The sequence below is a fragment of the Dendrobates tinctorius genome, unplaced genomic scaffold (assembly GCF_039654945.1).
Source record: "Dendrobates tinctorius isolate UK_male_01 unplaced genomic scaffold, ASM3965494v1 ptg000192l, whole genome shotgun sequence".
NCBI classification, from domain to species: domain Eukaryota; kingdom Metazoa; phylum Chordata; class Amphibia; order Anura; family Dendrobatidae; genus Dendrobates; species Dendrobates tinctorius.
This window is the reverse complement of record NW_027361859.1, coordinates 11,859,072-11,873,245: the sequence shown is the minus strand read 5'-3', so window position 1 is coordinate 11,873,245 and position 14,174 is coordinate 11,859,072. Positions and strand designations below refer to the sequence as shown.

General features: G+C 44.7%; 1 protein-coding gene across 1 annotated transcript in view; it reads left to right on the top strand.

Annotated features, from left to right (window-relative positions):
• LOC141055872 (uncharacterized) overlaps positions 1–14,174 on the top strand; it is an 87,378-nt gene that overhangs the window by 19,431 nt on the left and 53,773 nt on the right. Inside the window, exon 8 of the mRNA XM_073552587.1 lies at positions 2,523–2,530. Within this exon, the coding sequence (XP_073408688.1) occupies positions 2,523–2,530 (8 nt within the window). The remainder of the gene's footprint in view (positions 1–2,522; positions 2,531–14,174) is intronic.

The window sequence follows — 14,174 nt, the reverse complement described above, 5'->3', positions numbered from 1 at the left end:
ATATTCTCCACTAAACCCATCTGGACCCGGTGCCTTAGAAATCTTAAGAGTAGCGATTGCTGACAGGACCTCCGTAATGGTAATAGGTGAGAGGTGAGTTAAACAGGTTTCTCTGATCCTCCGTAATACCAGGAGCCACCCCATCCCCAAAGAAATAGATGCCTCCGTAATCTCTTCTCCCCCTCGTGCATACAAAGATCCAAAAAAAAGTCTAAATTCCTCTTATTTGCTCATTGTCCGTTGTGACTATTCTATTTTGATTACGTATCCTGGTAATTCTAGTTGCTTGTCTGAAAGGTTTAGTGAGAGAGACCAGTAACCTCCCCGGCCTGTTCCCCCATTTAAAGTATTTGTGTTTTTGATCATCTAGACTGTACAACGCTCTCTCGTGCTCAATATTTTTGGCAGTCTCTTTAGCCTTTATGAATTTTTGTTTATTTGTGGGGGTAAAATTAAAATTTTTATATGCCTGGGTCAATTCTTCCTGAGCTGCTAACGTGGCCTCTAATATTTTTTTCCGTTTATTCCCGACATAAGAGATGACTTGTCCCCTTAAAACTGCCTTAGAGGCGGCCCAAAATAAATGAGGATCAGCACAGTGCTCCCTATTGTCTTCTTTGTATGTGTTCCACGACATCTGCAAATAAGCCTTAAAATCATCAGACGAGTATAAATAAGAGGGAAACCTCCACCTCCTTTCCTTGTATGCCGGATTTACCAATCTAGATTTGAAAACCACCGGGGCATGATCAGATATCTGAATATCCAAGATATCTGTCGATAGAACAAGGGACACCATCGATAAGCCCAATATTCAATATTCTAATCTTGCATGTGTATTATGAACATGAGAGTAGTGCGAGAAATCCTTATCAGTAGGATGCTGCCACCTCCAAATATCTGTCAGCCACAAATGATACATCAGCCTCTGGATGAGACCTTCATGTATCGTAGCTCCATGGTTGTGTGAACCTGATCTATCCATAGATATATCATGTGCTTCATTAAAGTCCCCCCCAATTATCAAATTGGTTGTGTCCCAATCTGCCAACTTAGAGAGTAACTGAGTCTGAAACTGCGAATCTGGACCATTAGGTGTGTAGACATTTACCAGGTTATAGCAAACTCCTATTTTTATATTGACTATTAAAATTCTCTCCATTGGATCCTCCCACGTATCCAAGATATCATAATTAAGACATTTATTTCTAAGTATCGCCACCCCCCTCTGTTTTTTGGAATACGATGCCTCAGCACACAATATATATTTTTTGCTAAATAAAGATGGATGCTTATCCCTCACCCAATGGGTTTCTTGTTAGAAAAATATATGGAAATTAGAGCGTTGTAAGTAATGCATAACCTTTTTCCTCTTGACTGGAGTGTTTAGGCCATTCACATTCCAAGAGCACCAATATAATGAATGCATTGTGGACAGAGAAGTTCTACTATTATCTATCATTTAACCTATACCAGAATGTGATGTAACCTTCGTGAATAATATCAGATTCATATGAACCCTACACCCATCCCAGCGACTGGGCGTAGAGGCCACATCAACAAAAAGGTGCGATGAACATATGTAGGAACTCACCCACCCCACCCTTAACAATCTAACCCCGCAAAGAACCATGCTCAAAGTAATTATGAGCGTGAACCTGTTTGAAGGAAGGAGAATAATATCTCAACAAGATAAAGCAAAAGCGACGACACCCTGCTAGGTGACAAAATGGTGAAGAACGTCAATTGCATTCATCAGGTCTCATCCGAGGACTGCACTGCAGCTTGACTATCTGCTTGAAGATGTTGTAAAGCCTTTTCCGGCTCTGTAAAGATCCAGTTTTTCCCATTCAAAGAAAAGTGTAAAATTACAGGGAATTGTAGCCCAAAACAAATATTTTTAGCCACCAAAATGTTACATGCGGGATTAAAAGCCTTACGTTTGGCTGCCACCGCAGCCGAATAATCCTGGAAGAGAAACAGTTTGTGATGATGATCGGATATTGGTTGCTTCTTCCTGTATGCCGATTGCAAACTGACTTTATCTTGAAAATCCAGGACCCTGAAGATTACCGGACGTGGTCTAGAATCCGTATCATTCCTAGGAGGGCCCAGGCGATGAACTCTCGATCTTCAGGGCTGAATGCAGTGGTAAATTTAGTGCCTTCGGGAGCCATTCTGACACTGTTCCCATCAAATCAAGCATTGTGATCAATTCGGGGAGACCAACAAGTTTCAGGTAGATTTGTTTTCTAGATCCTCGACTTTATCCAGAAGAAATGTGACATCTTTATCCCTCCGGTCTAACTTCCCGGAGAGTTTTGTAACTATGTCCTCCAGATCTGACATTCTTTGTTCTGCAGCTGTTATGCGTGCCCCTTGTGTGTTAACCTGGGTGACACTAGCATCCAGAGTCAACTGAAATGCCACCAATCGAGAGTCTGTTTTCGGCACTAGAATATCTGTAATGGTCTGAGCAATAGATTGCGTATCCTCCCGTTCTGCATCAGCAGTTATCTTAGGTGGAGAGGTAGTATTCTGGTGCCTAGTCGAGGGTCTATTTGATTTTCCAAATATGGCTGCGAATTTTTCCATAGTGAAAAAGAGACCTAATGAGCTTGTGTAAATTTAGCAGTGGCGTCGCTATTGAATATCTGCCTCACATGCAAAGAACCACCATTCCCACGTCCAGCAGAGGGCAGCTCATTCCAATGTTCTGATCTGTGCTTCTGCCCATGAAATAACATTGAAATCCTGCAGGGGCAGTGTACTGTATGATTATGAGTCCAGCAGGGGGCAGCGTTATCAAACTCAAGTCTATAAGCTGATTTATATATCGATTAAATAGCTCACAGTATACAGGCTGAGCTGCTTTACTATGTAAAATGAGCACTGCCTGTGTGGCTTTATCCTGTCTCCTGGACCAGGAGCCCGCGCCTCCGTCCGACTGACTGGACTCACTGCCCTCCTCCTCTGATTGTGCTGCAGTCTATGCCTCTATATGCTGGTCCACGCTCCCGTTCTTTTGCAGGTATGTAGCTACCCCGGTTACCTTGCGATCCGGTGAGGTGGTGCGGGGTACTCCAGAGTGTGCTCTGCGTTCCAGTGCGGCCTGTCACAGCCGCTTCTGTTAGAGGCCACGTGTCGCGTGGATTTCAGCGCTGCCTGCGCCTAAGACCTCCGGAATTCCTGGAGAGCTGGCCCCGCTCTCGGGGGAACCTTGCTCGGGCCTTATCCCTGCTGCCCGCTTAGGCCTGTTTCACACTTCAGTTTCTTCTCATCAGTTAAAATCCGCCAAAATGGCAAAAAGCGGATCCGTTGTTAAGTGAATTGAACGGATGTCAGCGGTCCGGTTTTTTTGACGGATCCGTTGCATGAAGAATTTTAAAGGAACCGCAGTCCGGGGAAAAGAGAGAGAGAGATTTTTTTTTTCCACCACCAGAAAGGATTTCAGGGTTAAATTCCCGGCTGACTTCCTTTCTCCGGGCATGCGCAATGTAAAATGCGGATCCTACAGCAAAAAAAATGTTGCAGGGTCCGTCCAGGCATGCCGGCGGACCCAAACATTTCGGCGGATCCGCAAAAAAACGGATCCAACGGATGGCCATCCGTCAAGATCCGCCGGTAATGCAACTCAATGGGGAAAAAAACGGATCCGCCCCAAAAAATGGCAGATCCGTTTTTTTCAAAAACTGGCGGATTTTGACTGATGGTCAAAAACGGAAGTGTGAAAGAGGCCTTAGTGTAGCGGTGTGATGGCAGTGGATTTAGTTCTGCCGTCAGGGAGCACCATTAAAATGCGGCTATCTTCAAGCTCCACCTCCCAGAAGTCCCCTTACTCTTATTATTTGATATGTCCAAAAGTGGAGAGAGTGAACCAAGTTTAAGAACGCACTTGCTTTTGAAACGCGTTTGGTATTCTACTAGTTTGCTCCCTATGATCCTTAAATACTTTTTTCCGACATGGTTCATCCAAGAAAGAAAAAAGACTTTTTGATATGACTATATTTTTACTTTGAAGTAGAAGCTGGATAAATTTTTTTCTTTCCAGTGAGAAGGGGTTGTCCACCATCAAAAATCCCACCCAGAGAGAAATCATTGATACCTAGAGGGTGAAAAATAAATTACTGGGAAATTGTATTTTATTGATCATCAAAAATAACTCAGACAGGGAGACATTACATATTGTACAAAACCATAACAAATAGTCGTATAATTAAATGAGAAAGGATAATTACTAGGGATGAGTGAACGTGCTCGGTGATACTCGGATATCGCTTGAGTATCTGGGTGCTTGGAAATACTTGGTGAGCGTTAGCCATTGCTCGGATTTGAAGTTTGAATCCCCACTCCACATGTTTGGTATCTGTTACACAGCCAATAAACATGCAGGGGATTGCCTGCCAGTCACTGTAATGCCGTAGCCATCTCAGTAGTGGCATTACTGTGATTGGCTGGCTGTATTATATAATCAGGGGTTATAAAGGAACAGGTGCCGCCACACTCGGCACACTGACGCCAGTGCACAGCTCAGGGACAGTTCTTACTGGAAGAAGAGAGTGGTTGTACAGGCTTGTGTATGCACAGTATAACGAATCAGAGTCCTGCAGTGATGATACTAGTGCTGAAGCTGAACCATCATATTAACAGTCCTTGTATGGGCTAATCATGTGGTTTGTATCAGATACATTCTGCATTTAGCCTAGGGAGGGACAGTTGCATGAGCAGGGAGAGTGGCTGAATACTGTCTCTAGGCAAGGCTTAGTGCTTTGCAGTCCATTGCTAAATATATAGCAGTGGCAGTTGACCATATTCTGTTTTTTTTTTTTTTGGGGGGGGGTGAAAAAATAGACTATAGTGTTATCCGTAGAGTATTGCATGCTTTGTGGTGCACAAATAAGCACTGAGAATTTTTTTCTGGATTGAATTTGTCATTCATACATTTTTATGTGTTTTGTGTTACATTATGGTGATATTAAACTCCCAAAAAAAAATGCTTTGACTGCTGCAGGTGACCAATTTTTGTTTCTTTAAAAATAAACTTGGTTCCGAGAGACATAGCAATTAGAAAATTCGTAATGCATGCGGTAAGGAGCGGGGAAGTGGCGTTGCTAATGATGGAGGATGTGGAGCAGATGTGACTACGCCTGTTTCTGAAGCACAAGAACCACGCCTATCCACATCATCTAGGTTCCTGTCCCACTTTGCAGGAAGGTAAGGTACACCACTTCTGAAGCCAGAACAGTGCGAACAAGTGGTTGGTTGGATAGCATATAATGCTTCCAGCATGCTTGGCAGCACCACCCAGTCTTCCATACAGTCCAGTCTCACTAGCCAAGAGTCTGGATCACTTAATCCTCACCCTGATCCTTCTTCCATGTTGAGTCCCAGGAGATTAGTGATCTCACACTAGGATACTCCGAGATGCTCTATACAATATAATTTCTTGATTGTGGCATCTCAACCTGCATTGTCCTCTTGTCCCTCTTGGAATTTCTGTTTAATGATGGACAAAACTTAGAGTACCCACATTTTGTCTAACTAGGAATATGATGACGAAACACAGTTGTTGACAAGTCAGGTTGTTGTTAAGTCACCAAGTCAGGAGGACCAGGATTCGGTGGTGGAAGATGAGGTGGTGGATGACGAAGTCACTGACCCAAGGTGGCATGCAGAGCGAGGCCAGAAGCACTGAGGGGGATGGATCAGCAGCACCGAAACAGGCAAAAAGAGGCAGTGGGGTGACCAGAGGGAGAAGGCAGGCAGCTGTTCTATAGAGTACCGACACTTGTGAATTTCTCCGTCAAAGAGTTAGGAGTTCCACCATTCTGAGACTTTTCTAAAGAGAGTTCGGAGACCTGACCACTAAGAGCCTAACCACCATTAGCATGATCAAGCACATCATCTAAGCTCCTGACGCCTGGGTCCATGATTGGTGCCAGCGCATGACACCACTGCCTCTTCTGTGCTAGGTGCTTCCTAATTCCCTGTTCATGACACTGGTGCAGATGCCTCCTGCCCTGCACCTGTCCTTTGAACATTATAATGCAACATCATTAGGCAATTCCAAATTGTTCTCCCAGCACAGCACTCAGCCAGACTTTCCAGAGCCTCTGATCAAGGTACGCTGCATCAGGGCCCATTTCCTCAAGTATGCTACAGCTGCTGCCGCTCTGGCAGTGCTGCAACAGTAAAAATAATAGTCTTTATATAGTGCCAACATATTCCGCGGCCCTTTACAGTTTAACAGTTTCAAACACAAAAGTTGTAAGTAACAACGTTAACAATGCAATAATTAAAGCAAAATAAAATGACCCTGCTCGTGAGAGCTTTCAATCTACAAAGAGGTAGGCGAGACAAAGTACAAGTGTTTATTTACAATGATGGTCCAGCCATCTTGAGGGAATGGGGTTAGAGATAGTGAATGGGCTACACACACTTACACATAAAATGACTTTGATTAGGTAACGTGATAGGCTGCTCTGAACAAATGTGTTTTGAGGGAGGGCGTAAAACTGTGTAAGTTGTGGCTGGTCTTAATTTCTTGGGGTAGTACAGTCAGGGTAAGGTCAGGGGATGATGTGTATAGCTCTGTGTCATCAGCACAAAGATGGTGCTGAAACCCAAATCTGCTAATAGTCTGTCCAATTGGGGCCGTGTAGAGCGAGAAGAGAAGGGAACCAAGGACTGAGCCCTGAGGTACACCAACAGTGAGAGGAAGAGGAGATGAAGTGGAGCCAGCGAACAAAACACTGAAGGAGTTGTCAGAGAGATAGGAAGAGAACCAAGAGAGAGCAGTGTCCTTAATGCCTAGTGACTGGAGCCTAGAGAGTAGGAGATGGTGGTCAACAGTGTCGAAAGCTGCAGAAAGGTCGAGAAGAATGAGAAGAGAGTGGTCACCGTTACATTTTCCTGTCAGAAGGACATTTTTCACTTTGAGTGCAGTTTCTGTCGAATGTAGGGGGTGGAAGCGTGGAATGAGTGGAGAGGTAACGGGTAAGGTGGGAGTAGACCAGGCGCTCCAAGAGTGTAGAGATGAAGGGGAGATTGGAGACTGGTCTGTAGTTGTTTGTGCAGGATGGGTCGAGAGGGGGTTTCTTTAATAATGGAGTGTTTGAAAGAGGAGGGGAAAATGCCCGAGGAGAGGTAAAGATTAAAGATTGCAGTTAGGAGAGTTGTGACGACTGGAGAGAGAGACTGGAGGAGATGTGAGGGAATGGGGTCAGTAGTGCATGTAGTCGGACAAGAAGAGGAGAGGAGCCTAGAGACTTCTTCTGTGATGAGATCAAATGTGGAGAGTGAGCCAGGGGAAATGCAGGGAGGGATGGAAGTCACGGTACCTGGTGGCCGGGAGCGAATTTCCTGACAAATATCTATTTTCTCTATAAAGTGGGAGGTCAGGTCATCAGTACAAATATCTCTGATAGGGGCTTGTGCTTTCGGCCTGAGGAGGGAGGGAAAGGTGTCAAAAGTTTCTTGGGGTTGTTGGATAGTGAGGAGATCAGGGTGGTGAAGTAGGTCTGTTTGGCGAGTTATAGGTTCTTAACATAAATTTGAAGTGGATGAAGTCTTCTGGTGTGCAAGTTTTCCTCCAAAAGCATTCAGCATTCCTAGAGCATCGCTGGAGAAATTGAGTTTGCGATGTGAGCCATAGCTGTTTTATTCTGGGCTTGGAGGTTTTGAGGGTGAGGGGAGCTACTTGGTCAAGGGTGCTTCTGAATGAGTCATTGTAGTGGTGTACAGCCAGATCAGGACAGGAAAAAGAGATTGGGGACAGTGATGAGTGTAGGGAGTCTGAAAGTGTATGAGGGTTAATGGTTTGTAGATTTCTGAATGTGTGGTAGGTAGGAGTGTGCTGGCGTGGTGTCAAGAGATATGACATATTTTTTATTGTTCATGTCACACATACAGAGCTATAGGCTGCAGCTCCTTGGTTTCTGAATGACATGCTGGCCCCTTCCCCCATTATGTCTGTGTTGCCCAGGCATACAGCTGCAGTTTTCTCTGCCTGTGTGTGATTCCAGCTCCCCCCCCGCCTCCTTCCAGCTACCCACGCTGGTGTAATGTGAGCTGCTGACCAGCCAAAACCAGCCATTGTTTAAAAGCACATGGAACATGGTTCCTTTGTTCCTTCAAACTTGAATATAATAAAACAGATTAGGCATAGAAGTAGGAAACCTATATTTTTGGAATCTACATCATAAAAGGTATCCACGGGTGGGTTTTGAAACTTTGGCAATCACCAGAATCCGAGAAACTTATTTCTACCCAACCGACCCACAAAGCCACGGCATGTTTAGACTTAAATAAAAGGTAATTTTGTAATAAGGAAAATAATAGTCCTGCCGTCACTTTGCGAACCTCGCAGCCAGAGTTATGGCTCTCATAAGTTTGTCAGTAGCTGTAAAAAGGGGAGTCCATTCCCTAGCTTCACCCAGCCAGTGAGGTCACCCAGGAGAAAGTATAAGGCTAGGAGGCCCAATCAGGAAGTCGTCTTTTGCCTGGGGAAGCAGCTATGGAAAGATCTGGGAAGGTTCCTCTTCCCCCTCCTCCACAGGCAAATTATTTTGTAATTATTTTGTAATTGCCTGTATATACTGTAACTTGTCTCTTTGTAACATCTTTTATATTTTTGTAAACACTGCCTAAATTTTCTGGAATAAATTATAAAAATGTACTAGTTTCATTTTCCTTGCTCTATAAACGTATTGTCACAACTTCCATGCTAAAACTACGCTACCATGTGGGTTGGCTCCTGACCCGATATTGTATTTGTCCAACTAGGAGCTGGTGGCAGCAAAGTGTGCTTTTTGGCATTTGGAAGGTTCTGACTGTGACGGACGGAGGTTATTATGTGTATTACCTGCCTGGGACTGGGGATATACATACCGACTTCGCTGCAGAGTGCCCAATAGCCAGTACACAGCAAGGCAGCCTTTCTGGTGACTAATTATCCTAGGTGTAGGTCCCTGACTGACCTGAGGGTAAAGGGGCCCCACAGAGCTGCGAGTTCCAAACCGGAACTGGAAAGTGGGATATAATAAATCTCTGACAAACTGGGGGCAACTACACACCCCAGGTTCATGACATATTGGTGGCAGCGTTGGAATAATAGAGCATTAGTGATCTGGTTTGAGCAATTATTACTAAAAACTTGCACAGTTCTTGTGAGGACCCTGCGGAAAAAGTTTTGGAGAACGAACTCAGTGTTTATTAGTGCTGAGACAATACTGTGTATATAGCGATTACCCCCTCCCCTTCTCTTGGTTTTTCCATCCTATCTTTTATATGGCAATTATGGCTGCGCTGGGAGAGGCCTGATATAAGCAGCAGAAAAAGGACACTCTTGCTGGAATATGTACGACCAATGGCATTGACCCCCGTGGCAAAAACAAAAACCAAATGGTCGTGGAACTGGTGCAACTTGAAGCAGAGTCAGTCCGTCCCCAGAGCTCATGGGATGCAGGAGCCAGCCCAAGCGCAAATGATGCTGCTGCGGAGGTCCAACCGCTGAATGCCGGCCCTACTTGCAACCAGGGTAGCGTGGACCGCTATCTGCAAATGTCTCTACAAAAATGCCCCGCAGACGATAAGGAGGGACATCTGCAGCCCTGTAACACCTTATTGAAGGGCAAACCTGAGGAAGGCACTGGTTATTGATTTTCAACAGCTGTATTTTCTACTGAAATGTATTGTGTCTAGGATAAATCTGCTGGGAAGGTAGACTCATTGCTCATATAAAACAGGGAATTGGGAAGGGGAATTGGAAGAGCTGAATAAATTATTGTGGCTCATATAATTAATAGGACTATTCAATGAGAATCATGCTATCAAATAAGAATGACAAATAAATAATGGGGATATCAAACTCCTATAAAATACAGGGCAAAGCACAACAGATGTCTGATAGAGGAGGGAGAATGTGTTTGGAGAGGGGGGACAGGACGCACACTTTTTGATACACTTTGATAGAGGTGTGACACCTGTCAGATTATGTTTGACAAGTAATATCTAAGCTAAACTACTAAATTATGATGTCCACTGAAGCCCCCCATACATTATTAGGATCTCCTCAGCCCCCATACAGTATAATGTCCCTCATAACGTCCCATACGGTGTGATAGTTACCACAGCCCCAACGTAGTATAATGTACACCCTAGACCTCCACACAGTATAATGTCCACCAAATATAGTATAATGTACACCATAGATCACCACACAGTATAATGTCCACCACAGCCACCCCACACGGTATGATGTTCATCACAACCACCCTAAGCAGTAAGATCGCCCTCCCACAGCCACCCCACACAGTATGATAGATTCATCATACACTATGAAGATCATCATAACCCCAATACTGTATGATGGTCCCCCACAGCAACCTATATAGTATGATGGTCTACATAACAGCCCAATATATAGTATGATGGTCCACCTCTCAGCCCTCCATATAGTATCATGGTCCCCCAACACTCTAATTTAGTATGATGGTCCACCCCACAGCTCCTTATATGTCATAGCTGTATTTAGCTCCTTATATACAGTAGTAACTTCCTTCTCACCCCCCACTGGGGGTGGTCTTTGTTGTCCTTTCTCATTCTCGAATCCTCTACCTGAGGCCTGGGAGTTTGAGGGTTCTGCGCATTTCCCAGTATTGCGCATTTCTGGATGGAGAGCTCAGATATTGCTCCTGGGATCTGTTGTAGTCATTCTTCCAACTTAGGGGTCACTCCTCCAAGTGCTCCTATCACCACTGGAATCACTGTTGCCTTCACCTTCCACATCTTCTCCAGTTCTCCTTTGAGACCCTGGTATTTCTCCAGCTTCTCATATTCCTTCTTTCTTATGTTGCTGTCACTTGGCACTGCCACATCTATTATCATTGCTGTCTTCTGATCCTTGTCTACTATGACAATGTCTGGCTGGTTAGCCAACATTTGCTTATCCGTCTGGATCTTGAAGTCCGACAGGATTTTAGCCCTTTCATTCTCCACCACTTTTTCTGGGGTCTCCCACCTGGACTTAGGAGGACTTAGCCCATATGCTGTGCAGATGTTCCTGTATACAATTCCCGGTACTTGGTTGTCGCACTCGGTATATGCTGTTCCTGCTTAAATTTTGCATCCTGCGACTATGTGTTGGACGGTTTCTGAGGTTTCTTTGCATAGTCTGCACCTTGGGATCTTGTCTTGTGTGGTATATTCCTGCTTCTATGGATCTGGTACTTAGTGCTTGCTCTTGTGCTGCTATGATTAGTGCTTCAGTGTTGTCTCGGAGTCCAGCTTCCTCCAGCCATTGGAAGGATTTCTCCATGTCAGGCACCTCCATTATCTATCGGTGGTACATCCCATGCAGTGGCTTGTCTTGCCATGGTGCTTCATGTTCCTGTTCTTTCTTCCAGAGCTGTTGTTGCTGCCTTAGGCTTTCTCTCAGCATCTCATCTTCTGGTGCCATTCTTCTGATGTATTCCTGGATACTCCTCGTTTCATCCATGATGGTGGCTTGGATGCTTATCAAGCCTCGACCACCTTCCTTTCTGTTGGTATACAATCTTTGGGTGCTAGACTTAGGGTGGAGACCTCCATGCATTGTGAGGAGCTTTCGTGTCTTCACATCTGCAGCTTCCATCTCTTATTTTGGCCAGCACACTATGCCAGCAGGGTATCTGATAGCTGGCAGGGCATATGTATTGATGGCACAGATTTTGTTCTTCCCATTGAGTAGGCTCTTCATCACCTGTCTTACCCTTTGATGGCATTTGGATGTTGCTGCTTTCCTTGCCTTCTCATCATGGTTACCGTATCTGTTGTGAGCTCATTTTCTCGTTCACCTTTGACGTCCGATGAACTCCCTCTGCTGGTGAAGGGAGGTCGTGAAACTGATTTGGATGGGAGTGACCTGTCACCTGAACAGGTGGATTGCGATTGGACATCCGGAATCTCTGAGTGGATATAAGGCAGCCGACGTCTTGTAGGGTTGCTGGTGATTTCTCTGCTCTGAGCTCTGGCCTCCAGTTCAGTTCCTGTCTTCTAAAGCTAAGTTTTGCTCTGTTATTGTTCCATGAGATTTTGTCTGATTTGCTTAGTTTTGTGTTCAGCCAGCCCCGGCTGGGGCTTTGCTGAATTTCCATTTTTATCCCTGATCGGTTAAATCTCTTTTGCTCTGTCTTCAGAATATATCAGAATGCTGATATAGGGATTTTGGAGTCTAGTGACTTCAGGGCCGTTTTTCCTATCAGACGTGTTGGGACATTTTTGGTAGGGTTTTTGCGGATTGCAGCCAGCATCTTTTCTGTCCTTTCATATCTAGTTAGTTGGGCCCCATCGTTTGCTCTGCCTGTCTGTCTGTGTTTGTGTTTTCATCTGTTTTCACCGACAATACATGTTGGGGGCTGTCTATTGCTTTGGGGTCTGCTCTGGGGCAGTTTAGATTTCCCCTTTCATTCTTTAGGCTTATTTAGTTCTCCAGCCGTGATGAGGCGTCTAGGACCACCGTAGGCACGCTCCACGGCTACTGTTAGTTGTTGTGAATAGGATCAGGGGTCTGCAATCCGCTAGCTACCAACCTCTCCGGTTTTCTGGACTTAGCTTGCATTTTTGTTTTTTCCTCCTCCCGTGACTCATTCATAACAGAATCACCAGCCATACCGCAGATTCTAGGGTACTCAATAGCAGGAGAGAATTGTAATAAAAAAATTTTTTTAAAAAGTGTCAGATTTTTTTTTTTATGTATATTTTTTTCCTCTTTTTCTCTGGGGCCGTAGGAGGAATTTTTTCTTAATGGAGATTAAGCAATTGTCTGATCATGTGGAGCAGCTCACTGCTGAAGTGCGGGGAATTTCCGCCTATCTTGCTCATTCACATGCTGCTGAACCAAAGATCCCTACTCCTGATGTGTTTTTTGGGGATCGGTCTAAATTTTTGAATTTTAAGAATAATTGTAAATTATTTCTTGCCTTGAAGCCTAGCTCATCGGGGAGCTCTGCACAGCAGGTTAAAATTGTCATCTCTTTGCTGCGTGGCGATCCCCAGGATTAGGCGTTTTCTTTGACACCTGATGATCCTATTCTAACTAATGTGGATGCATTTTTTTAAGCCTTGGGGTTGTTGTATGATGAACCTAATGCTATTGATCAGGCTGAGAAAGCCCTGTTGGCATTGAGCCAGGGTCAGGAATCTGCAGAGTTGTACTGTCAAAAATTCCGAAAGTGGGTGGTCCTTACTACCTGGAATGATGGTGCCTTGGCAGCTCTCTTTCGGAAGGGTTTGTCAGAAACCGTGAAAGATACTATGGTGGGATTTCCTGTTCCCCCTGGTCTTGACGATTCTATGTCATTAGCCATTCAGGTTGATCAGCGTTTACGTGAACGTAAAATTACACGAGAAGTGTTGCCACCTGTTGAACAAATGTCTGAACCTATGCAATGTGATGAGTTTTGTCTAGGGCGCAACGTCAGGAGATTAGAAGGCGTAATAAGCTGTGTTTTTTCTGTAGAGATGCCTCTTATATTATTTCTGTCTGCCCTAAACGAGAGAAACGTTTTGCACACACATTTGCTGTGGGTGGTGTACAACCTAAGTTTCTTTTGGCAATTACTCTGATCTGCTCCCTGTCCACATTTTCCGCTAAGGCTTTTGTGGATTCAGGAGCGGCTCTGAACCTGATGGACTTGGATTTTGCTAAACGTTGTGGGTTTCCTATGACACCTCTGCGGACGCCTATCACTTTGAGGGGTATTGATGCTACTCCTTTGGCGAAGAATAATCCTCAGTTTTGGACCCAGGTGGTAATGCGTGTCGCCCCAGACCATCAAGAAAATTGCAGATTTTTGGTGTTGCATAATTTGCATGATACTATTGTTCTGGGGTTTCCCTGGTTGCAAATCCATAATCCAGTTTTGGATTGGAAATCTGTGTCTGTGGTGAGTTGGGGTTGTCGGTGTGCTCTTAGTGGCGCTCCTGTTTTCTCCACCTCTCCCCAGTCACATTATGTTCCTGACTATTTGGTCTTTGCCTCCTCATAGGAGTTATGAATGTGCAATTGAGCTGAGTCCGGGGTGTAAATTTCCCAAGGGTCGACTTTTCAATTTATCTGTACCCGAACACGAGGCTATGCGATCTTATATTAAGGAGTCGTTGGAGAAGGGTCATATTAGACCATCTTCTTCACC